The sequence below is a fragment of the Leuresthes tenuis genome, unplaced genomic scaffold (assembly GCF_036924035.1).
Source record: "Leuresthes tenuis unplaced genomic scaffold, fLeuTen1.0.hap1 SCAF_18, whole genome shotgun sequence".
Taxonomy (NCBI): Eukaryota; Metazoa; Chordata; class Actinopteri; order Atheriniformes; family Atherinopsidae; genus Leuresthes; species Leuresthes tenuis.
Window position 1 is genome coordinate 2791253 of NW_027325372.1, and position 25404 is coordinate 2816656.

Here is a 25404-nt window from a genome sequence, read left to right on the forward strand (position 1 = left end):
GTCGGGTCCAGGCAGCGTAAACGGAGCAAAGCAGGGAGAAGATGGATGGGTTTTATCTGGAGTTTGTGACCAGAAACAGCTCGGGTTCAGGTCAAGTTACGTTTTCTTGTTGTTAACAAATAAGAAATACTCACATTTATAGTTTTAAAAACTGTTAAAATAGCAACAGGAAACATTTGTTGAGGCAAAATTAGAAAATAATCGACGATCTCAAAGGAAGATGAATCCGTATTTAGGAATGGACTCAAGCAAAGTTGTGCCCAGAAGAAAGCCCGACCTTCCTGCACTCAGCCCGAGAGAAGAACACAGGACCCAGCGTCCTCAGGAGGTAAAGCACTTTCCTTTATTTATCACCTGATTGTTCCACAACAATAAATGTCTACGTGTATAGCGTCTTTAAAAAAAGATAAATATTCAATCCACGTCAGACAGCTACTTATGAACTTTTTCTTGCTATAATTCACCTCATCACAGCAGAAACAGCAATACAGCCAGTTGAATAAGAAAGTCAACCTGTTTACATTCTAAAGTTTTATAAGTTTTTAAAGCCTCAGATGAACACACATGACATGTTACACTGTGTCCTTATTTACTGAACAAAAACTGAGACAAAACACTGAAGCAGTGGGTGAAAAACTAAGTGAACCCCTGATCCAGCAGCTTCAGCAGCTTCAGCAGCAGTGAGCTGCAGTGATGGTTTCCTGTGGGACGTTATCAGTCTCTCTCATGGTTCTGGAGGAATCTCGGCCACTCTTCTCTCCAGCGTTGCTTCAGCTCATTGAGGTTTGCAGCTTTGGTTTCTGCACAGCATCTCTTAAGGTCGGCTGTAGCTCAGGAGGAAGAGCAGTCGCCCACCAATCGGAATGTCGGTGGTTCGACTCTGGCTTCCCCAGGCTTCAATACATGTCGAAGACAAGACACTGAACCCCACGTTGCTCCCCCAGTGTATCATTGGGGGTATGAATGCTTAGAAATTTACCATTTAAGGTCCCACCACAGCATTTCAGTCAGGCTGACATTCTGCTGCCCAGGTCCTGTGGCTGCAGAACCAGCCCAGATCATCAGCCCTCCACCACCGTGCTTGACAGCTGGTATGACCTTTAACATGCTAACTGAGGCCTGTAGAGTCTGAGATGTAGCTCTGGGCTTTTTCACCTTGGGGTGAACCTGCTGGGACGTCCACTACTGGGAAGATTGACAGCTGTTGTTTTCCACTTGTGAATAATCTTTCTGGACTAGCTGCAGTAGTTAATCTCAGTGAGACAAACTGCTCTTATTTCCAACACAGACTTATAAACATTGTAAGATAGACAGTACTGAAGGCAGGACTTCATTTTTAAAGAGCTTAGATTGAGCTGTCATCTCTATCTGCAGTCATCAGTGAGACTTTAATCTTTCTCTGTCCAACAAAACGCTATAATATCAGACTGGAAACTGTTAAAAACTCTGGAATTATTCAGAAAATATATCTATACAGCAATGAGTTTCACCTGAAAAGACAGTTTGGAGAATGATTGAAAGTTTCATGTAGTTTTTTTTCAGCATAAAATAAAACGAATGCATTGATTTACAAGTTCTTTGGTACACAAACTGAAACTAGACGAAGACACACGATCATTTCTGTTTAATTGTGCCATTCAGTTTGTGTTTGTGGTCTATTAACAAGTTTTAATGTTTATATGACAGTCTTACCTCAGAGTTTATGTGATAAATACCACTTAATCCATTACAGATCACCTGTTTTACATTAATACGTGAGGACAGAAACCACGATCTGTTAACTTATTCATGCATTAATGGTGTTCTGAGACCACAGAAGATGAATTCATGTAGATTATGATTAGTCTTGTGGTTCTATAATTGATTTGGTCATAAAACCAGCTGCTGATCCTTATTCATGAGGAGTGATTAAAAGGATAACATTAGCAAACCTTAGATGCAGAGTGATTGATTTTGTATCCGGAGGAATCACTGAGACAAACATTTCAAACCTTGTGTAAAGTGTCAGCGTTGCCTTGGGATTTCTCAACAGGCCACTGCTAAAAGTCCCGACCTCAGCAAGGTGGTTCGTCTCTTTGAGGATCCTTTGACTGTAAGTAAACTCGAATATTGGTCATTTTCTTCTCTGTTTGAGGTTTTCTGCACGTAATTCACCTGTTTTCACGACAGACAAACTTGAAGGAGAGGCAGCTTTTTGCCCTGAAGAAGCTACTGAAGAGGAACCACAGTGGTTTTGTATCCTTTATTCTGGATTTAATCGTCTGTCAAAAGTATTGACTTTTCTCTTAAGGAAATCCCGCTTCTATGCAAATTAATCAGGTGTCTGTGGAAGATTGTTTAAGTTCGGCACAGATCTGACAAAGATTAACCGAGGAGAGCGTATACAGAGGAAAACTAACGAGGAAGTGACTGCAGCTGTGGCTGATTGAGTGGAGACAGATGTGCAGTGGAGCCGAGGATAACTGGGAGTAATGATCAGAACCAGAATCTAAAACACAATACAAAGGTTAAACTCAAACAAACCAAGAACACAGGACAAAGAGCAACTAAATGTAAATGTAATTTATTTCTACAGCCCTTTACAACAATCCATTTCGGTACCAAAGTGCTTTACATCAGATGATAAATAAAGAAAAGAATAAGTACAAAACAATAAAATAACAGTAAACGCAATAAAATAAAATACAGCAAAATTGAATAAGATAATATAAAAGAGTCACCATACTACTGGGTATTAAAAGCCATCTGAAATAAATATGTTTTTAGCCCTGATTTAAAGAGGCCCAGGTCAACTAAGGAGCCCGGAAATAAATAAACCATCGAAACCCAAAAAACAGGAAAAATCTATGAACAGATTTAAAACAAATGAAAGGTGAAACAACCCAGAAATAATTCAAAACCCAGAAAACCTACAAACAAAAAGACAAATCAAGACGAAACAAATACAAACAGGATAAATCCTGATTTAAATCAATGACTAAATAACAGAATAAAGAAAATAAAAGACTAATCCACACGAAGAAAAGACTCCAGCGTCAGCCCAGAGCTCACGCTTCACTTTAGCTTCCTCACAGGATTTATCCGCCTCTGTTTCAGGAAACTCTTTCATCAAAATGTTAAAACTTCTTAAAGCATCTCCAGCTTCTGAGGGAGCTGACAGGCATATCCAGAGTCCTCGACGTCTGTGCTGAGAAGGCGAAGGATCACCCTGAATATGTGCCCGCTCTGTGTGAAGCTCTTAAAATCTGCAGGTAAGAAGCTGAAGACGCTGATCTGTCCCGATGAGATCATGTGATCATCACGGCGTCGCTCTGTTTCATCGCAGGCTGCCCTTCCTGAAGGAGAGAGCATCCGATGAGCTGAACTACGCTCAGGACGCCTCAGAGTTCATCTCTCACATCGGTACATCGTCAGTCTTTAAAGGGATAGTTCCACTGTTTTTAAGTCAAATCTACTTCATTTATAATCGTGCTCGAATGGATTTTTATGCTCTTAAAGACACTGATTTCCATTATTTCAGTATTTTAGGAAAACTTATCTCAGTACTTGAAAGTTAAAGAATAAAACCGGCTTTATATAACTTTTATTTTACTGTTTGGTATAGACCATGTTGGACTTAGTTGAATTACTTTCAGTTGGTGAAAATTATTCAAATTAAGCTCATAAATACTGTGATAAAGGGACATTTTACTGCTTTTAAATTCATAGATTAGTTGTAATGGAAATACCAAGTAACAGAGGGTTAAATGTTTATGCATTTAGCAGACGCTTTTATCCAAAGCGACTTACAGTTAGGCAAATAGGGTAAGGGGGTCTTGCCTAAGGACCCCTACTAGAGGTAATACCTTTCATGCAGGGGATTTGAACCCAGGTCTCCCACACAGAAGGTGACAATGATACCATTGCACTATCCAGTCCCAAATAAGAAGACTTTGATAAGGTGCACAGAGTACAGCACAGAAAGACTGTTATAGAAAGCTTATACACCGTTAATGAGCTCAGTGTGCACTTTAACAGGCTGTAAACAGCAGCATGGGTACTGAGGACACATCTGGAGGCACAAAAACAATCCTCCAGTTCAGTGAAAACTGTAGGCTGATGTTTCCATTAAAAAACATTGAATTAATCATAAGATACAAAAACAAGAATGAATAAAAAGATCAATGGATGAAATAATTCAATCCATCAGACAGACTGTGACAGATGTGTTTCTGTTGGCAGGGTTCCTGATGAGGGTGTCTGATCCTGAGGTGAAGCAGAACGTAGTTGAATGTGTGAAGTGGTTCTACAGCTGTTTGGGCCAAACGGAGCAGCTCGAAGGTACGGATCACCTCAGACTTTCCTCTCTGACAACCGATTCCCTAAAATTTCCCCTTTCATGTCCTCCATGGCATCACTGACATCACTTTCAGATCCTGTTCATCTGCTGTAGATAGTTTTTTAGGCCTGACACTTCTTCTTTTGTCCTCCACTTGTCCAGTTTCCTCAAATGTTTTAAGGACACACTGCACACCATGCTGAGATATGCCAAGTTTTCAGCTAATAGCTCTTTGGGAATCACCTTGTTGCTGCAGAAATCCTATTTTCTGTCTGTCAAACTGTGTTTTCTTTGCTGTTTTTCATAGATGCAGCTAAAGAAATGGGAACAAATGATGTGTCTTTGTGACAAAGTGCCTAAAGATCCAGTTTAAAATGGCTTCTTTGCTAAGTTGTCTGTTCTGTGTCGACACAACACTGGTTCATCCCTTGAGTTAGGAGCCTTTTTTCTGCCTGAATGGTTCATAGCTCAGAGTTAAGTGGCTGAACAGAGAAAAAACACATTCCTCTGAAAATGCTCAGGTACAAGGACTGAAGATGAGCGAAAAAGCAGAAAATGTCCAAAGAAAAACTCTGAAAGAGCTTCAGAAAGCTGCAGAACTGTTGATCAGGACACTTTAAAGCTTACAGGAAAGTCTGGCTGCTTGGAAGGAAACAGAAAGAAATGAGTAATCTTCCGGCTCTGTCCCTGCAGAGCTCCACTCGACCTCTCCAGGCTACAGGCTGCAGCTGCTGGAGCGCAGTGACCTCCCCAAGACGCTGCTCCTCTCCATGGCCACTCTGGAGAATCAGCCAGCCATCAAGCTGCAGCTCCTGAGGACACTTCAGATCCTCTCCAGCTCCTCTGGTCAGCTGCTGGTATCATAGTGCATGCAGGGATGGGCGGTGGGAGCTGTTAATGACATTTTAAGAGAGAATCCTTCTCCTCAGAGCAGTTCTGAATAAGAATCAGACAACAGGGAGTGTAAGTGTTGGTCAGTGCCTTTATTCATCGCTTGTCTTTGTCACTTTGCAACCACAGACGTGAACTGTGCTTCCATTCTGCATGCAAGAGGAGCTGAGACGATCTGTCTCCACATGAACGAACCCAACACATCCGGTCAGGTTCTTTTCTGCTCCTCGGAAATCCTCTGGAACCTGCTGGAGAGAAGCAGCGAGGAGGAGGTCGCTGCTCAGCTCAGCACTATGGAGTGTGTCGTGTGCGTGTCTTCAGGGGTCTCAGATGCCTTCAGCTGCTGGAGTAAACCTTCCATCCTCCAGAAAAGTTTGAAAACTCGTTGCTGGTTTGTGTTCCAGATCTCTGAAAGAAGCGTTTTGTCACCTGCTGCCGAACGCCTGTCGACACTCTGACCTCCAGCTCAGAAATGACCTGCTCGCGATCACAACTTTCATCGCTGAAATACCAAACTCTGTCCTTGTTGTGAGTACAGGACCTTTAAAAACACGAGAGTGGGATCTTCTGCCCAGTGTGCGTCTTTGGTGTGTTTCACAGTTTGTCTGACAACATGTTTCCAACTTTCAGGAGAGTTTATTTGCCAAACAGCTTGTGGGTATCGTCACATTTCCAGAGCGTGAGGCCACTCTTTCTGCACGAGATTTAAGTTTTATTTTCATACTGAAATGCAAATCCGATGAAAACTGAACGGATCCATTTATGTTTCAGTGAAAAGTCGCAGCCCTTTGGTCCCAAACTTCAAGTTCAGCTACAGTAACGAAGACCTGAAGATGAAGAAGTTGCTGCTGAATCTGTTGGTTTTAATGTCCAGAGATGTTGCTGCTCTGCAGGTCAGTCACACGCTCAGTCAGAGCCTTTGATTAGACTGATCAGAGTAATGAGTCTCACTCTTCTTCTTCTAGCTTTATAAAGATGAACTGGTCATGCTGTTCCTGCTGGAGCTCGTGAAGCCGCCTGCTGCCTCGTCTGAGCGCCGGTCAGGTTCGCATCACTGGTCCATCATCCAGCAGGAGGAGCTCCAGCTGCAGGCGCTGGCCGCCCTCGCCAGCATCGCTCCGCTCATGCTGAATGACTTCATGTCCAGTCAGGGAAACGCCTGTCTGCTGCTGCTGCTGGACTGGTGCGTCGGAACAGGTCAGCGAGCAGAAAGACACGAGGACAAAGAGACACTTAAACTCACTCTCCTCTGAATGTGCGAGGCAAAAACTGCCAGAAGGGATGTAATGCCAGCTCCGAAATAATCCTCCTATTAAAACTTCTCTTTGTGTCGTGGACCTCACAGAGGCTGAAATACTAAAGTCCACACAAAGCTGTATTAAATCCATGCACACTAAATGAACATTATTCCAAATAATGTCCCATTTCTCACGTCTATAATGATCAAATTCAGTTAGAAAAAGAAGTTAAGGATGAAGAGTTACAGTTGATTTTGGAGAACAGGTTCTTTGCAGCCATGGAAGGTTTTTTCCACTCCTGGGAAGATTGACAGCTGTTGTTTTCCACTTGTGAATAATCTTTCTGGACTAGCTGCAGTAGTTAATCTCAGTGAGACAAACTGTGAGACCTGAGCTCTTAATTCCAACACAGACTTATAAACATTGTAAGATAGACAGTACTGAAGGCAGGACTTCATTTTTAAAGAGCTGTCCTCTCCATCTGCAGTCATCAGTGAGACTTTAATCTTTCTCTGTCCAACAAAACGCTCTAATATCAGCATCTATCAGCGCTCTATCTATACAGCAATGAGTTTCACCTGAGAAGACAGTTTGGAGAATGATTGAACGGTACAGTCAGTAAAATAGCCCACATTTGACATCTACATCACTTTGCAGGCTTCTCTGATCATCTCCCAAAACGTGCCTCCAGTTATGAGCCAGTTCACATGAACATGTCTCTCACACAGCTCAGAGGACTCTTTTTATCTGTTTTACGAGCTGTATTTCATCTTCAGGCAGACTTTCACGGACTCTCTTTGTGATGAACACAGATAAAGTTGAAATAACCAGCACCGTTTGTCTCCTTGTTTTGACCCCATGTTGCCTTTCCTTCACCCTCCATCCAGGATCTGTCCTTTGACTCAGATTAAAAACTAGAACTTTCTAGATCGTTCTTTCTAGAACACCCTTCTTTCTAGAACTGCCTTCTTTCACCTTCGTAACATCAGGAATCTCCTGTTACAGTTACTTCCATTCATGCTTTTTCTCCTCATTAAACCAATAAACTTACCCAGCGTCCCCTGCTTCTCATTGTAAATTAGCTGAATATTAGAAGGCATTGGAGCCATCTGACGATACATTTCTCATCTTTTGCCCCTTTATTTCAGATCCTTACTTTAGCCAGGGTCACAGCTTCCACGCCACAGGAGGAAGAGGCAGTAAGAAGGCTCAGATGCGGCATTGCATCAGAGTGCTGAGATCTGTGACATCTCGAGGAGACGAGGCTGTAAACCAGGACCTCTGTGATCAGGGAACCATCCACCAGCTTCTGGGTAACTTCAGTTTAAACTGGACAAACATTTACTGTCGCTGTTAGCAGATCCAGTACAGTCGGAGCTGTGGTGTTTTCTCAGGGATTTTAATCCGGATGGAAGCGAGTTCCGACGAGGAGGATGCAGTTACCGTGGAGATAATGTCGGACATTCAGCCGATCCTTTCAACGCTGTGTGAGACAGACACGCACAGAAAGGTAAAGCAGAAGTCTCTCTGAGACGAGCGCTTTGATTTGTTGAGGATTTGCTTTATAACTTCAGTTACACGTGTCTGCTCAGATTGAATTTCTCATAAGAAGCAAAGATGACCCACAAAAGTCTGAAGGTCTGCCTCTTGTGAAATATTAGGGTCTTATTTGGTGTTTTTTATATATTAGAAGACATACCATGAGTTTAAAGTCATCAGTTAGGTTTGAGCATTTCAGTTTCATCGATAATAAACCTCAGAAATCAGTCTCATCAACTCAAAAATGGTGCTGAACAGTACAAACCCAATATCGTCCCTTTCCTGGACGAGGTATCTTGGTTCCTTGTTGTCTTTTCTGTAGGACTCATCACAGTCGTGCTCAGTCTGGCCCGTCACCCTGGTCCAGTTTACCTTCAGAGCCCTTCCCAAAGAACAAGCTGAGCTGAGCCTGCTGCTGGGATCACACAGGCCCTCAGCCTCTTCCAATAAGATGATGTTTGGAATGGATCTGCAGGGATGAAGACACTGAACCGGTGTGAAAAGAGAAAACGGTTGAATTACTGACCCTCGCTCTTACCTTTACCTGTGAGCGGTGAAGAGTGGATAAGATCATGGAGACAAGTGGCTGAAACGAGCCTCAACAGACGTCTGTCTGCGCTGGGAGCTCGGTCAGAGTAGAAGAGCTGCTCATCTGCTTCTAAAGGGGCCAGCTGAGGTGGCTCGGGCAGTTATAATTCCTCTGAACGATGAGTAAAGTTTTAGACTTCTGGAAGGAGGCCCCAGGTTAGATCCAGGACAAGCTGGAGAGATTATATCTCTTGGCTGGCTTGGGAACTCCTCACCATCCTCATGGAAGAGCTGCAGGAGCTGGGAGAAGGAGGTCCGGTTAGCTCTGCTTACAGTGCAACCCGGACCGGGATGAGCAGACTGAAGATGAGTTTTTAGGGGTTCAGTCAAAACCAGGAGAAAGACTTTAAAGAATCTGTCAATAGGAGCCAGAGTGTGTGACGCCGCCACCTTATTTCACAATACAATTTCTTATCTTAAAGTGTGTGAAAAAGAGAAAATAACTCGCTGTGCGTCTGTTTCTGGAACGTTTCAGGAGCTGTTCGGATCAGAGGGAGTTGAGATGGCCGTTCACTTCCTGAGGAAAGGTGCCGGCAAGTTCTACAGCGGTCTGGGACACAACAAGCTCGTCCTCTCCTCAGTCGACTGCGTGTGGTCAGTTTAACGAAGCCGAATGCGGTGGATTAACTGGTGGATTTATCTGGTTTCACACATCGTGCTGAACACATCCAGCACCATTTGCAGAGGTTGCAGAAGTACAATCTATCTCCATTAATTAATTTAAGTAAAAAATACAGGCTCTGAAATGTACAAAAGTCAAAAGTAACCCTTTGGAGGGCTAATCGACCAGATGTTTTAACGTAACTGAACTTGTTGCGTCTGTCATGTGCCGATAGAAAAACCAAAGGATCGTCACGGATGTCGAAATCAATCTTGATGTTGGAAATGTTCCCTTAAACACATCAAAACTGAAGTAACAAGTGTCTTCTGAATATGTAATGAGACACTTTATTTAAATCTACACTTTTAATGTGGAAGATGGATAACTTATACCCTCACCCCATTTTAACATCACAGAGCTTCTTGGTCTAATGTTTCACACAATCATGGTTTTTCAGTTATGAACGTCCTGGTGATCTTCTTAAAAAGCACGAGTTAGCTCATTGTAAACCCATCTGTGGGTCCTGAACAGTAAGGCAGCCAGTAAGGCAGCCAGTAAGGCAGCTTGTGTGCTCCTCATCCCATCAGGTCCTGTATTGTGGGCTGCAACACCACAGAAGACTACTTTTTGGCAAGAGACGGTGCATTTCTTCTGCTCAACTTACTCAGTGTAAGTAGTTGTTTGCTCGAGTCAAAGAGAGATCTCCAAGGAGAGCTTTCAGCTGCTCGGTGTAAAGAAGATCAGCTGTGATGCAGCGACCACTTTTACAGGAAATCCAAGCAAAATAATCTGGGTCTTTTTGTTAGACGGGCCCCAGATGTGTGCACGGCATTGTGCTTTCCACCCTGCTGGATCTCTGTGACAACCCAAACACTCAGTTCTACATCCTGAGCTGGAGGGACGCCGCCGGTCAGACGGCTCCAAGACTCCTGCTGAAGCTGTGGAGGGAGGAGGAAAAGGAGCTGGGTGTGATCCGAAACCAAGACGGAGGGATTGCAGGTAAGACAAAGAGGGAATGATGAGGCTGAGCGGTTCCGGCTAGATATAGTCGGACTCACCTTGACACACGGCTTGGGCTCTGGAACTAGTCCTCTTGAGAGGGGTTGGACTCTCTTCCACTCTGGAGTTGCCCGTGGTGAGAGGCGCAGAGCAGGTGTGGGCATACTTATTGCCCCCCGGCTGTGTGCCAGTACATTGGGGTTTACTCCAGTGAACGAGAGGGTAGCCTCCCTCCGCCTTCGGGTGGGGGGACGGGTCCTGACTGTTGTTTGTGCCTATGCGCCAAACAGCAGTTCAGAGTACCCACCCTTTTTGGAGTCTCTGGGGGAGGCACTGGAGAATGCTCCTACCTGAGACTCCCTTGTTCTGCTGGGGGACTTCAATGCTCACGTGGGCAATGACAGTGAGACCTGGAGGGGTGTGATTGGGAGGAACGGCCCCCCCGATCTGAATCAGAGTGGTGTTATGTTGTTGGACTTCTGTGCCGGTCATGGACTGTCCATAACGAACACCATGTTCAGACATAAGGGTGTCCATATATGCACTTGGCACCAGGACACCCTTGGCCGCAGTTCGATGATCGACTTTGTGGTTGTATCGTCGGACTTGCGGCCGTATGTCCTGGACACTCGGGTGAAGAGAGGGGCGGAGCTGTCAACTGATCACCACCTGGTGGTGAGTTGGCTCCGCTGGTGGGGGAGGATGCCGATCAGACCTGGCAGGCCCAAACGTATTGTGAGGGTCTGCTGGGAGCGTTTGTCAGAATCCCCCGTCAGAAGGAGCTTTAACTCCCACCTCCGGCAGAGCTTCAACCATATCCCGGGGGAGGTGGGGGACATTGAGTCCGAATGGGCCATGTTCCGTGACTCCATTGCCGAGGCAGCTGATCGAAGTTGTGGCCGTAAGGTGGTCGGTGCCTGTCGTGGCGGCAACCCTCGAACCTGCTGGTGGACACCAGTGGTGAGGGAAGCCGTCAAGCTGAAGAAGGAGTCCTATCGGGCCTTTTTGGCCAGTGGGACCCTGGAAGCAGCTGATAGGTACCGGCAGGCCAGACGGGCTGTGGCTTCGGCGGTTCCTGAGGAAAAAACTCGGGCCTGGGAGGAGTTTGGTGAGACCATGGAGAACGATTTCCAGACGGCCTCGAAGAGATTCTGGTCCACCATCCGGCGTCTCAGAGGGGGGAAGTGGCTCAAAGTCAACACTGTTTACAGTGGGGACGGGGCTTTGCTGACCTCAACTAGGGATGTTGTGAATCGGTGGGGGGAATACTTCGAGGAACTCCTCAATCCTACCAACACGTGCTCGGAAGAGGCCGAGTCGGAGAGCTCGGAGACGGGGCCTCCCATTTCTGGGGCTGAGGTTGCCGAGGTGGTCAAAAAGCTCCTCGGTGGCAAGGCCCCGGGGGTGGATGAGGTCCGTCCTGAGTTTCTCAAGGCTCTGGATGTTGTAGGGCTGTCTTGGCTGACACGCCTCTGCAGCATCGCGTGGACATCGGGGACAGTACCTCTGGACTGGCAGATTGGGGTGGTGGTCCCCCTCTTTAAAAAGGGGGACCGGAGGGTGTGTTTCAACTATAGGGGTATCACACTCCTCAGCCTCCCTGGTAAGGTCTATTCGGGGGTACTGGAGAGGAGGATCCGTCGGATAATCGAGACTCGGATTCAGGAGGTGCAGTGTGGCTTTGGTCCTGGCCCTGGAACAGTGGACCAGCTCTATACCCTCGGCAGGATCCTGGAGGGTGCATGGGAGTTCGTCCAACCAGTCTACATGTGTTTTGTGGACTTGGAGAAAGCGTTCGACCGTGTCCCTCGTGGAGTCCTGTGGGGGGTGCTCCGGGAATATGGAGTCCCGGACCCCTTGATAGGGGCCGTTCGGTCTCTGTATGACCGGTGCCAGAGTTTGGTCCGCATTGCCGGCAGTAATTCAGATACGTTTCCGGTGAGAGTTGGACTCCGTCAGGGCTGCCCTTTGTCACCGATTCTGTTCCTAACTTTTATGGACAGAATTTCTAGGCGGAGCCAGGGCGTTGAGGGTGTCCGATTTGGCGACCTCAGAATCGGGTCTGTGCTTTTTGCGGATGATGTGGTTCTGTTAGCATCGTCAGAGCGTGACCTTCAGCTCTCACTGGAGCGATTCGCAGCCGAGTGTGAAGCGACTGGGATGAGAATCAGCACCTCCAAATCCGAGACTATGGTTCTCAGTCAGAAAAGGGTGGAATGCTCTCTCCGGGTTGGGAATGAGATCCTTCCCCAAGTGGAGGAGTTCAAGTATCTCGGGGTCTTGTTCACAGTGAGGGACGAATGGAGCGGGAGATTGACGGGCGGATCGGTGCGGCGTCTGCAGTGTTTCAGGCTCTGCACCGACCCGTCGTTGTGAAGAAGGAGCTGAGCCAGAAGGCGAAGCTCTCTATTTACTGGTCAATCTATGTTCCCATCCTCACCTATGGTCACGAGTTGTGGGTAGTGACTGAAAGAACAAGATCGCGAATACAAGCGGCCGAAATGGGTTTCCTCCGCAGGGTTTCTGGGCCTCCCTTAGAGATAGGGTGAGAAGCACAGTCATCCGGGAGGGGCTCGGAGTAGAACCGCTGCTCCTCCGCATTGAGAGGAGTCAGATGAGGTGGCATCTGGTTAGGATGCCCCCTGGACGCCTCCCTGGGGAGGTGTTCAGGGCCCATCCCACTGGGAGGAGACCCCGGGGGAGACCCAGGACACGTTGGAGAGACTATGTCTCTCGGCTGGCCTGGGAACGCCTCGGGGTCCCCCCGGAAGAGCTGGAGGAAGTGGCCGGGGATAGGGAGGTCTGGGTTTCTCTGTTAAAGCTGCTGCCCCCGCGACCCGACCCCCGGATAAGCGGCAGATGATGGATGGATGGATGGATGGATGGATGGATGGATGAGACTGTGAGGAGTGAGACAATACAAAGGCCTGATCCAGCCCTCAGTTCTTTATATTTTCCTTCCAAGCAACCAGACTTCCTTTAATATTTTAAAGTGTTCTTGAGCAATAATTTTCCAGACTTTCAGAAGGTCTTTTTGGGTTTTTTACTTTGTTACTAGCAGCGTGTCACAAAGACACATCATTTGTTCCCATTTCTGTAGCTGCATCTATGAAAAACAGCAAAGAAAACACAGTTTGACAGACAGAAAATAGGATTTCTGCAGCAACAAGGTGATTCCCAAAGAGCTATTAGCTGTGTCCTTAAAACATTTGAGGAAACTGGACAAGTGGAGGACAAAAGAAGAAGTGTCAGGCCTAAAAAACTATCTCCAGCAGATGAACAGGATCTGAAAGTGATGTCCTTAAGAAAGAGGAAGAAATCCAGCAAAGACCTGACAGGACCTGAGAGATGCATCTGGACCTTCAGCTGATCCATCTACTGTTGGCCCAAGCCTCATCAGAAATGAGCTAAGTACTGAAGTACTGAAGTACTGAAAAACAGGTCTTATGGAGGGATGAATCCTCCCCAGAGCCTGTAGAAGTGATCATTCTTAGCTTAGTGGCCCTCAGCCTCTTGGTTGGGCCCCTCCAGCAGGCCATGAAATAAAACTGAAAGCTTGAGAGATGACTGAAGGAAGAAAGTTCTTCTGTTGTAACTTTCACTCATTTTTCTGATTTCACTCTTTGATCTTGTTGTGAAAACTTAGATTCCAGCCAACAGGAGATCTTTAGGTTTCGGTGAGAAATCCCTCATCCTGGAAACTAAGACCCAACTGTTCACTTTGTCTGCAACTGCTCAGGAGTGCTGGAGGAGTGAGCCGGTCTTTTATCCTGAGTGCCAGATGGGCTGCAGGTGTGAGTGACTCCAACTCCTCCCAGCTTACATTCCCACCTACAGACAGATGAAACACACACCCCCAAGAGGGAAAGAGGAAAAAAAAAGGAGAAACTAGGATCCTCAGTTTTTCATTCTAAAGATTGTTTTCTGTGACTCAAACAGGTGATAAAGATAAAAAAATTATCCTTTTAAGTCTAAAAAGTGAAGGAAACCAAACAGAGAATCAACATGCAGCAGAAATCTTTAAAGTCTGTTAATCATCTCAGAAAAGTTCATCAGTTCATTCTCTGAAATCAGATCCAAACACAATGAGCTGGACTTTGTGCTGTTTTTATGTCTTTATGGTGAATAAAACCACTCAGTTTTTATTACTTACTGGATATTATTTAAAGTTTCTCCTCCTCCTGGAAAGATTAGAGCCTGATGAGACAAGTTAAAGTCCAAAGTCTTTAAGGTCCAGCAGCTGTGAGGAACACAGACGAGTCAGTCGCTGATCTGAGAGGAGAAATGGCTCAGAAAGGAGCTCAGCTGGACAGAGAAAGCTTCTCTTGTTCGATCTGTTTGGATCTGCTGAAGGATCCGGTGACTCTTCACTGTGGACACAGCTACTGCAGGAACTGTATTAAAGCCCACTGGGATGGAGAGGATCAGAAGGGAATCCACAGCTGCCCTCAGTGCAGGCAGACATTCATACCGAGGCCTGTCCTGGGGAAAAACACCATGTTAGCTGATTTAGTGGAGCAGCTGAAGAAGACTGGACTCCAAGCTGCTCCTGCTGATCACTGCTATGCTGGACCTGAAGATGTGGCCTGTGATGTCTGCTCTGGAAGAAAACTGAGAGCCATCAAGTCCTGTTTAGTCTGTCTGGCCTCTTACTGTGAGAATCACCTTCAGCCTCATTATGATTCACCTCCATTAAGGAAACACAAGCTGGTGGAGCCCTCCAAGAACCTCCAGGAGAACATCTGCTCTCTTCACGATGAGGTGATGAAGATGTTCTGCCGCACTGATCAGAAGTCTATCTGTTATCTCTGCTCTCTGGATGAACATAAAGGCCACGACACAGTGTCAGCTGCAGCAGAAAGGACTGAGAGGCAGAGAGAGCTGGAGGGGAGTCGGCAGCAAATCCAGCAGAGAGTCCAGGACCGAGAGAAAGATGTGAAGCTGCTTCAGCAGGAGGTGGAGGCCATCAATCAGTCTGCTGATAAAACAGTGGAGCACAGTGAGAAGATCTTCACTGAGCTGATCCGTCTCCTCCAGAAAAGAAGCTCTGAGGTGAAGCAGCAGATCAGATCCCAGCAGGAAACTGAAGTGAGTCGAGTCAAAGAGCTTCAGGAGAAGCTGGAGCAGGAGATCACTGAGCTGAAGAGGAAAGATGCTGAGCTGCAGCAGCTCTCAGACACAGAGGATCACACCCAGTTTCTACAGAACTGCCCCTCAGTGTCAGCACTCAGGGAGTCTACACCCTCATCCAGCATCAAGATCCGTCCTCTGAGGCACTTTGAGGCTGTGACAGCAGCTGTGTCAGAGCTCAGAGAGAAACTACAGGACATCCTGAGAGAGGAATGGACCAACATCTCACTGAGAGTCACTGCAGTGGATGTTTTACTGTCAGAACCTGAACCTGAACCTGAACCAGAACCAGAACCTGAACCTGAACCAAAGAGCAGAGCTGACTTCTTAAAATATTCATGTGAAATCACACTGGATCCAAACACAGCAAACAGACAGCTGTTACTGTCAGAGAGGAACAGAAAAGTGACATTAATGAATCAACTTCAGTCTTATTCTGATCATCCAGGCAGATTCACTGAATGGTTTCAGGTCCTGAGCAGAGAGAGTCTGACTGGACGTTGTTACTGGGAGGTGGAGTGGAGAGGGGGAGGAGTTGTTGTAGCAGTCGCATACAAGAACATCAGCAGAGCAGGAAGAGGGATTGAATGTGTATTTGGTTATAATGACAAATCTTGGGCATTATATTGGGGCCCAAACAGTTCTACATTTTGGTACAACAACATCCAAACCTCCATCTCAGGTCCTGCATCCTCCAGAGTCGGAGTGTACCTGGATCACAGAGCAGGTATTCTGTCCTTCTACAGCGTCTCTGGAACCATGACTCTGCTCCACAGAGTCCAGACCACATTCACTCAGCCGCTCTATGCTGGGATTTATATTTATTATTATGGAGACACAGCAGAGTTGTGTAAAGTGGAATAAAGGTATCCTGTCAGCTCTTTGCTGTGATGTCTCTCCGCTGCTGTTCTGCTGTTTATTTGCTGCTTTTTCCTGTGTTTGTGCAGCCATGGAGGATATCACTGCTAATGATGAGTTTTATTCACAGAAATGTTTCTCCACATGAAAATCTAAACTTCTCTGAGCTCTAAATATTAGTTGGATGCTTGTGTTGATGTGTCTGTATGTTGTTGTTTCTCTTCCACTTCATGGAGCCCAACAGAGAGATCAGCAGACCTTCCTTTATCACAGACTCTGTTCACATCTCATCACTTTGTAAATGTAAAATTATTCTGTAGCTACACTGACTTTGATTAGTTTCAGAGATCAAATGTTGTTGCTGTTTTCTAATTCCTTTTGACTTTCTTCAATAAAACAGCTTCATCGCAGAGAAATGAGTCCAGTTTTCTTTGAATTTGTCCAAGAGATTTCTAGATGTATCCAAACACATATTTCCCATTTTCCTGGAAATGTATGAAGAAATTACTCCAAAATGACCCAAAAAAAACTGTGTTTATACCATGTTTCAACAACTCACTGCAGCTATTTCCTGTTGTCATGGAAATATATAAGGAAATGAGGGCTGGATCAGGACAGTGCTGTACATGTTTAGAGCACTTCACAATGATAGCTTGTAGTCTTTATTCATTCGAGGCAGTCAGATCATAATATCATGTATTCATGCTCATAACTGTGGGTCGAACACAAAGGAGTAAAACTATTTGATACTACCAGCAGATTTAATGTCTTTCTTCTTTCATACAGCATGCTGAATATTATGTTTCACATCTTTCTTTGTTTTATTTGTCCTATTTTATCTGTAAGATCCCCAGAGGCCCATCCTCAGTCGTTTCCAGCAGGAGAACAGCAGTTTGTCATTTCCTGCCAACATGCCGAGTGCAGCAGTGATGGAAATATCAGAGAACCAGAGAGCAAAGATCTACTCCATCCTCTGCTATCTGGGTAAGAGCGACTGGAGAACTGTTTTAATTTGAACATCCGTCTAGTTCAACTTCAGTGCAGGCATTAAATAATCATAAATGTTATTTATAGGGCCGGGATTTTAACGCGTTAATTAAGATTAATTAATTAAACAAAACTTAATGCGTTTAAAATTAACGCATTTTAATCGCACTTATTTTTGCACCGCGGAACGTTTCTCACTGGATGAGTTTCAGGCATAACGATTATACTGGAGCACCAACCAACATTCATGACTTCAGACATAGGCGGCACCAGGGTAGTGCTATAGGCCCACCAAGAATTCTGTTAGCCCCACCATAAAACCAAGTGCGGAATCCAACAGGCAACTGTCACTCACATGACTCTTGTGAGCGCGCTTTGAGTGCATGCTCGTCAGAAAACGGGCATTGTACTCATTTGAAAATCTCAACCTGGTGAGTTTTAATATTGTTTTTGGAAACTTTGCAGACTTTGTTCTTGCTGCTGCCTATTTCATGCTCTTCTTTGGGTCTTGTTGCCTCATTAGCATACTTAATTGGTCGGGGCTGTGTTTTGACTCTTGGCTGTTGTGTGGTAGACTATATATGGCTTTAGGACAACTTAACTATTAACTACACCGTCTCTGTGTGTGTATGTTTCTAGCTGTAGGAGGGTGTTGTTTTATTGGATATATATTCTGTACTGGATAGTGTAGTGGTATGATTGCCCCCTGCATGAAAGGTACTACCTTACCCTACATGCCTACCTGTAAGTCGCTTTGGATAAAAGCGTCTGCTAAATACATAAACATAAACATATTCACATTGAAATTATCATTGATTTGAGCGGTTACATGCTGCCATTCCGACATTGTCCTCCAATTGTCGGAATGGCGACACTTAATTTTTTATCAAACGTCCCGTCATTCCGACACTTTTTTCCTCCTATGGTCGGAATGGCGGTATGTTTTTTTTTTTTTTTTAACATACCGCCATTCCGACAGTTCCTTTTAATAGCCTATGTTTTACCCAAAACATTTTGCACTAATGATATGCCGGCGCAAATACGCCCTAAAGTTTGGCGCACAAACTGTGCACATACAGAGGCCACAGAGGCCTCGCAAACAAACTTTAATAATCTATTATCTAAATCCCCTGAAATTTCAAATATAAAAATTCAGATATTAATGTAACTCTGGCGAGACTGAAACTGATTAAGCAGAAATACAGTGTCAGTGAGCTGTCACAGCAGCCAGCTGGAGCGGAGCTCTCCACAGAGCCCATGTGTCTTTTGCACGCTGTCATCATATGCAAAAGTAATAATTGCAATTACAGATATCACGGCTACTGCACAGGACACAGTTGCGAGCACTCTGCCTTGCCTTGCCAATAGGAGAAGAGAGAAATGCCAGCATAGAATGTATAAAACACAACAAAATGCAGTAAAAACGTTTATTATGGGTGCCAATGCCAAAGGCAGGGCACACATATTACTATTGTGAATACTTATTATTTTTCCGTTTCCGTCACATTTTTGGCGCGCTACTCCTCCCGCAGCGAAGGTCCGACTAAAATAAAAAACACATCGCTGCGTGCGCGCCGATGGGCAGAAGTGTGCTTGTATTTATCTCTCTCATTACTCGAAAGGAATAGCGGATAAATGGGAAAAAGCGGGAAAATTGTCAATGGGAAAATGAATGGAGAAGGCCTAAATTGGAGGCCTCGTAACTCAGCCATACAGCGTCACACACACATCATTCAAAGTTTGTGTGTGACAGGAAAGACTCAGCTTTAACTGTGGTAAAGGGCTTGTTAATAACTTATACAGCTTTGACACAACGGCAGTTTACGTTTTAGGTGTCCAGAGGAGGTCGTCTCATGTCGGTTACACTGTAACTGTCACTCTAAAAATCTTTTAAAAAACATTTCTCGAACAAATGCCTCTCACGTCCAAAATATCTGCCTGATCTGGATAAATTATACATCAAAACGTAGGTATTTTAGTTCTCTTTCACCCAATGTGACTGTCATTGAGCTGGGCCTCACAGATTTCTCACAAATCACCTGTGAGCGAAGAGAGGGAACATTCCATCCCATTATAAAACGGCCGAGCCGAAATCAGTCGGAAAACTCATTTTAAAACTGCCATAATAAAGGAGCCACGGGGGGTAGAAAAATAAAAATGACACCGCTGACTTCCCATGTCCCTTCTGCCGCTCACGGTGAAAGAATTATTCGGATCCGACTTCTACTTTTCGAATAGCGACCGTTTGTTCCAGACTTGTGCATCAATATGAAAACCCCATGATTTTAAGGGGACAAAGTGAGGTGCAGATTTGACAGTTGGCAGTCACAGCTGTTGCCCATAGCAACTAATGCTGACCACACCTAAGATGGCTGCCCTGTTCTATCACAGCTGATGAAGCCAGAGCCAAGATGGCGGATGAGGGCAGAGCCAAGATGGCTGATGAGGGCAGATCTGAACAGATTAACAGGTTCATGCCAGCTGCTGACGAGACAAATGCACGCGATAGCGCGCACTAACTCATATGTTTTCTATTAATCTGAACAGATTAACAGGTTCATGCCAGCTGCTGACGAGACAAATGCGCGCGATAGCGCGCACTAACTCATATGTTTCCATTACTCTCAACACATCAGTTGTGATAACAGCTTCATGACAGCCCCTGACGACACAAATGCGCGCAATAGCGCGCATTCACTCATATGTTTTCCATTATTCTGAACAGATCAACCGGGCCTTATGTGTCCAAAGCAGGCAGATTTCACCAGAACAAGCCAGAATCTCATATTTCAGACTGGATGATTATGATCATATAATGGTTGACCTTCAATTTGACCTTCAACTCTCAGCACATTAACTCATATGTCTCTGTGTGGACGGGCAGCAGCTTGGCACCCATCAAAATTTCTTCAGAAATTTTCTAGTTCATGTTATTCACGTGATTTATGAGTACTCGCTCCAATTTTGGGAAGCGCGGATGGGCTTTGCGCATTTGGCACAAACACACAGCCGATGCGCAAGGCTTTATACAGCCTGTTGATATCTTAAGGACCTAACTGGTCACACCTGGGAGTAAATGTCATGTAGAGATTGTTTTTACATGACATTACAGCTGAACATATAGCTTTCATCCACAAACCAACGTGGGAGAGCCCGAAGACGCATGTGCCAGACGCACATAGGCATGCGTAAAACCAATTTTGACCACTTCATGATGTTTATTTGCTTTCTTTTAGTTAACTTTCATTTATTTTGGATTCTTATGCGTATTATGGAGCCGTTTTGGTCCATGTTTGTAGGCCTTTTTTTCCTGGATTAAATTTTCGGAAGTTGAAACAAGTGGCATTGGAGTGTGTGATTGAAAACCACCGCGGTCTCCTCCTCCAGTTGCCGAGACTTTGTGTTTTTAATAACGCTTATTATCTGTAAACATGTGTTAAACATATAAATTGCATGAACAGAAAGAAGGGACTCACCTGTTGAGTAACGCACATTTCCTTATACGGAAAGCCTTGTCGGAATGGTGGGATATCGGAATGGTGGGATGTCGGAATGGTGGGCTGTCGGAATGGGTGTTGCCACCCGATTTGAGCCCCACCATAGTTGAACCAGAAACTGACTTCAAACAACAAACCACAGTGAACAACAGTCAAACATGAGCGAAGGAGCTGAAGAGACCGCTTTGGTTGGGAAATTTTGTTTTAAAAAACAGATGGATGGGATGGTCGGTAGCTAGTGGTGGGCTGTGCAGGCGGCCTGGGTTCGAATCCCGCATCGGACGACCTTTTACTGCGTGTCATTCCCTCTCTGCTTTCTGTCTCTTTTTTATCTGTCCTGTCCATTAAAAGGCATAAAAAAACGGACGGATGGATGGAAGCGTCCATAAGAGCACGGTTGGTTAAGTACCACCTTGAAAAAAACAAAAAACAATGTTTTGTTCCTTAAGCTTATGTATTCAGTCATTATTCAATGGCATTTTAAAATCCATGTGAAAAAAATTGCTTCTCACTGTCAAATAATTATATGCGATTAAAAATGTGATTAATTTCGATTGATTAATTAATTACAAAGCCTCTAATTAATTCGATTAATTTTTTTATGGTTATTTCACATGTTTTCTGGAAATGTGGCCTCTTCTTGACTGTTTATTCTGTGAACATCTGTTATCATCACACTGCAGAGACTGATTCATGATTCACTTTTATTCCACCAGGTTTTCAGGAGCTTCCCGGGTTGTCAACAGAGGATTATGTGACTCTCTGCATTGTCAAGAGATATCTGGACTTCAAGGTAACAATGATTAACAAGGGTGAAGATCATTGTTAGGTATGAAAGTTATAGAATTCAAGTTAGCTGCAGGAGTCAGTGGGCTCTGCTAACCCTCTCACCATTAAAGAAACTGACTGAATGGTCTGAATTAACATGAAGACTGAAGCACATTTTTTACTCCATCAGGATGATATGAAAAATATTCCACGTTCAAGCTTTATTTCATATTAAGATCTTTTGTTTTCCTACACATTTTGTAACTCTTTGCATCTTTACAGTGCATCATTAGCTTGTAGCATTAGCAACAGACACAACACTAATGCTTAAACACACCAGGTTGAAATAAGCCAGAATCCTACTTTAAAAAGGCTTTGTTGCCTTCATTTGTCAGCAATTATTCATTTGATGAGCTGAAAGGCAGCTTATGTGTTACTTCAAGAAGAAAAACAAGTCAAATAAGAGCCGAAACGTTCCGGGTTGCAGATTTAAACTTTACAAACAAGTTGAAGGACACATTCTGACTCCAGCCAGGTTCACACTGGCTGTTAAAATGTATTTAAAGTTAAGATGAGTCTAATCACGTGGAAGTCTCCCTGTTTGTGTTACTGTGCTTCCCCTAAAACATGAAGATAGAACTGAATGCCTAAAAGACTTCGTCTCAGACACATTCTTAAACCATTTGAACCGAAAATGCACCAGTAAGGGGTCAGATCAATACCAGCTGTCTGAGGTCGATCTGCAGACAGGAGAAATGTAACTTTGGTGTGTGGTAGTCTGAGCTCTCAGGTCAGGGATTGCTCTCTCTCATCCATGTTATTTATGTCCACATTTACTTTTGGATGGTAGGATAGATCTCAGTCGAGTTGAGTAGCTTGCTGCTCCTCCTTAAACAAGCTGCTGTGAACAGAGCTGTAAACACATGCTTTAGAAGGGCGCTGTTGCACTGTATCTCTGTGGTTTTTGACCAAAGCATGTCTCAGATATCTTTTAAGACCTCTGAAAATTGTTCAGCTTATGAAAGAAAGAGCAGAAAGATGGAGGTGTCCGTTCTGGTGCTGCAGGTTGGTGAGGTGTGGGACGAGATCTGCAGGGAGCTGAGCTTGGATGGCGTGAGGCTGACCATCCCTGACGATGAGGTGATGAGCACCATCTGTAAGATTTCAGAGGACACGGCGAAGAGGATAATGGCTGAACAAAAGAGTATCCTGGAGCAGCAGCAGAAGGAGGACGTCAGAGAGGAGAAGCTCATGTACACAGAGGTGCTGAGAGTCAGCTTTTTCCAGTAGAAAGAACCTCACAAAGTTTGGTTTCAGATCAAATGCTGCCTTTTTTATTCAAATTAAACAGGTGGATGTGGTGTTTTTAAGTCAGATTCGTATTTTTGTGTCTTTTTGTCACAGATGAAGTCTCACAGGAAGCAACAGGAGCTCACAGCCAAGTTCTGGGACAAATACGTTTCCAGGACATCGAATTACGAGATCCTCAAGGTTTCATCTTTCTTTCGATGTTCTTAGATTGAACCCAAATCCTAAAAATCAATCTGTGGTTATAATAAGACGTGACAACTGTGACTCACATCGTGTGCTTTCAACACAGGAAGAAAAAGCTCAGAGGGGAAAATCCGTCGAGTCAACCAGCTCCAAAGTGAAACATCCTGCAGAGGTTTTTATCTGATTTCATGTTGAACCCAACATGTGAAACATTTGGGTCGTTAATCTCAGTGCTTTGCAGTAAAATCTCCTTCCAGCTGCAGGTGATCCCATAATGATCACCCTGTCGTGGCAGAGTAAAGCGGAGCTGTGTTCTGCTCTGTTTCAGTATTTCATCGGGCACATCCTGGCAGTGGAGAGCACAGGTGTTCAGGGTCCTGAAGGGGTGAAGGTGACGCTGGCCAGAGCTCCAGTCAGGGCTGAAACAGCAACATGAACCCGGGAGGCTGATGCTGCTTCAGTACGACACGTGATCATCGCGCCTCTTTATGTTTAGAATTGTACCAGACGTCCAAAACAGACTGAACTTTAGAGCATGTTTTACGCTGAATTTCTGTTGTGACTGCAGCTGTTTCCTGTCACTGTAAATGTCGAGTAAACTGGCTGAAAATACAGACATGAGGTCACTCGATGTGCACAATCAGAAGCTTGTAGTCTGGTCCTCACCCCTGAAACTAGCTCACAGAGTTTCCATCACATCAGAGGACATGACACTGTCTCACTTTGATTTCCTGGAGAATAACTCAAACTTTTTACCTGAACTTAATTCATTAGCTTCACCCGATGGTACGGTGGCCCTGAAGAACAAAACACATCACCTATTTTTGACAGAAAGGCAGGGAGAGCAGCTCCTGTTTGCTGTTTATGGTCACCCCCGTTGTTTGGGTCCGACCAGAGCGGCGAGCAGATTTTAAACTGACTTCAACTGAATAAGACGTGTGACACAGCTGCATAGTTTAACCATTATTTAGCTGTAGCCTTAAACTTAAACTTAATCCAATTATTTCAGTCAGCATCAGAGTCCTTCTCCAGGCATTGATGAATTCCTCCCACGTATGAGTTTTAGCTTCTGTATCCGCGGCGGCCCTTTTTAGCCTCTCGGTGCCCATTAGCTGCTTCAGGCAGTGATGCCAGGTGTACGATAATTATCGTATTTGTACGATAATTTTGCCCTGTGTACGATGTACGATCAATAATCCCAAAAAAGGCCAAATATGCGATAATTTGACCATTCTGTGAATGTCTGGTTGTAATCAGCCTGTCGGATTATTTTGCGAACCCTGAAGGCGTTTCCATTTCCATATGACAAGTTTCAAGCTAATCGTGCTTTTCTATGTGAGCTACGTGCTGCGTTTGCCTCAGAAGTTCCTAACAGTAAGTGCCTCCAGGCCTCATGATTTGGCTCATTAGTTCCCACTCGTTTTTGTTTTCGGGGACATTTACTAACGCAGCTGCTGATGCAAAGCCGTGAGTCTGTTGGACTCTATTCAACACCAGAGTGACTAAAGCGACTCAATAGACTTGTTATTTTGGTTATGACGGGTGTACGATAACTTGCGATGTCTCTGGTACGATAAAACTACATTTCCCACCTGGCAACGCTGGCTTCAGGTGACCCCCGGCACAACCAAGCCCAAAAGGACCTCCTTCAGTTTCAGGGCTTCTTTCATATGTTTGTGACAAAGTAATTTCCTTTTATTCAGTTTGCTTTGTAGGATTAAAATGGGATTAAAAGGAAATTACTTTGTCACAAACATATGAAAGAAGTTGAGGGAAGTTATCGCACACCCGTCATAACCAAAATAACAAGTCTATTGATGCTATAGTCCCTTATAATCCTCGCCAAGTTCAGACATCACCTGTTCCAAAATAACTTCCTCGAATGATACACCAGTATCTCTGCAGCTCTTTCCACGATGACCTCTTCCCCCATCAGGGTGGGAACCAACACCAACAAGAGAGGTTCACCATTGCTAACCCTGACCCTTTTTTTACTGGACCTGGTCTAAGAAGGTCGAGATCCCCAAAGATCTGTGAAATGGCCAATAAAAGGGAGCTTTTTTGCTTCCATCTTCAGCAGTTTGGGGAAAGGAAGCTGTGAATCAGAAGCCAACTTCAGTTGTGTCATAGTTTCTATGTAGGGATGAAAACAAGTCAAGTGTTTGAGGACTGATGAGAGTCTTTCTGCGAAGTGACATCGACTTTTTGCAAAGGTTTGGACTGAACGTCACGTGTAAGAACTGTCCCTTCATCTTCCATAAAATCACATGTTTCAGCTTCAGTACAACTGCGAAAATTCTGGTAAAATAAGTTCAAACATTCATTGTAAAAAGTAAAATTCAACCTTTCTAACTATCTTATTGAATAATTGCAAACTTTAGGTTTATTTTTAAGGATTCTTCCTCCAACATGCTGAACAATCAACATTTTTTAAATAAAAAATCCAGTAAAATTCGTTTTAGCAGCTGTTTTTCTCTAAATTTGGGACAGTTTCTG

At 44.6% G+C, this 25404-nt stretch overlaps 3 protein-coding genes across 3 annotated transcripts in view; all 3 read left to right on the top strand.

The window, feature by feature from the left end:
• The window catches only part of LOC140274674 (tripartite motif-containing protein 16-like), a 93920-nt gene extending 77434 nt beyond the window's left edge, over window positions 1-16486 (top strand). The window contains exon 2 of the mRNA XM_072370046.1: window positions 16183-16486. The gene's annotated coding sequence lies outside the window, so the exon portion shown is untranslated. The remainder of the gene's footprint in view (window positions 1-16182) is intronic.
• Window positions 173-23403, top strand: LOC140274671 (cilia- and flagella-associated protein 69-like). Its single transcript, XM_072370044.1, has 23 exons — window positions 173-328; window positions 2033-2092; window positions 2170-2235; window positions 3142-3251; window positions 3326-3402; window positions 4222-4320; window positions 5012-5164; window positions 5339-5516; window positions 5614-5737; window positions 5840-5888; window positions 5981-6102; window positions 6175-6406; window positions 7596-7760; window positions 7842-7957; window positions 9050-9168; window positions 9763-9844; window positions 9982-10174; window positions 17009-17146; window positions 21363-21439; window positions 22480-22677; window positions 22819-22905; window positions 23015-23080; window positions 23237-23403. Exons 1-23 carry the CDS (start codon window positions 221-223, stop codon window positions 23342-23344), a joined length of 2727 nt encoding a protein of 908 aa, XP_072226145.1. The 5' UTR covers window positions 173-220; the 3' UTR covers window positions 23345-23403.
• LOC140274672 (tripartite motif-containing protein 16-like) lies at window positions 14438-16183 on the top strand. Its single transcript, XM_072370045.1, has 2 exons — window positions 14438-15569; window positions 15606-16183. Exons 1-2 carry the CDS (start codon window positions 14459-14461, stop codon window positions 16166-16168), a joined length of 1674 nt encoding a protein of 557 aa, XP_072226146.1. The 5' UTR covers window positions 14438-14458; the 3' UTR covers window positions 16169-16183.
• Window positions 23404-25404: the final 2001 nt, after the last annotated feature.

Bases quoted from the DNA above. Each gene is read 5' to 3' on its own strand.
- LOC140274671 (XM_072370044.1), top strand. From the start codon at position 221: ATGAATCCGTATTTAGGAATGGACTCAAGCAAAGTTGTGCCCAGAAGA. The intron at 3,252-3,325 runs GTAAGAAGCTGA...GTTTCATCGCAG, and splicing joins GAAGCTCTTAAAATCTGCAG to GCTGCCCTTCCTGAAGGAGA. The intron at 6,407-7,595 runs GTCAGCGAGCAG...CCTTTATTTCAG, and splicing joins GGACTGGTGCGTCGGAACAG to ATCCTTACTTTAGCCAGGGT.
- LOC140274672 (XM_072370045.1), top strand. From the start codon at position 14,459: ATGGCTCAGAAAGGAGCTCAGCTGGACAGAGAAAGCTTCTCTTGTTCG. The intron at 15,570-15,605 runs CTGAACCTGAAC...CAGAACCTGAAC, and splicing joins GGATGTTTTACTGTCAGAAC to CTGAACCAAAGAGCAGAGCT.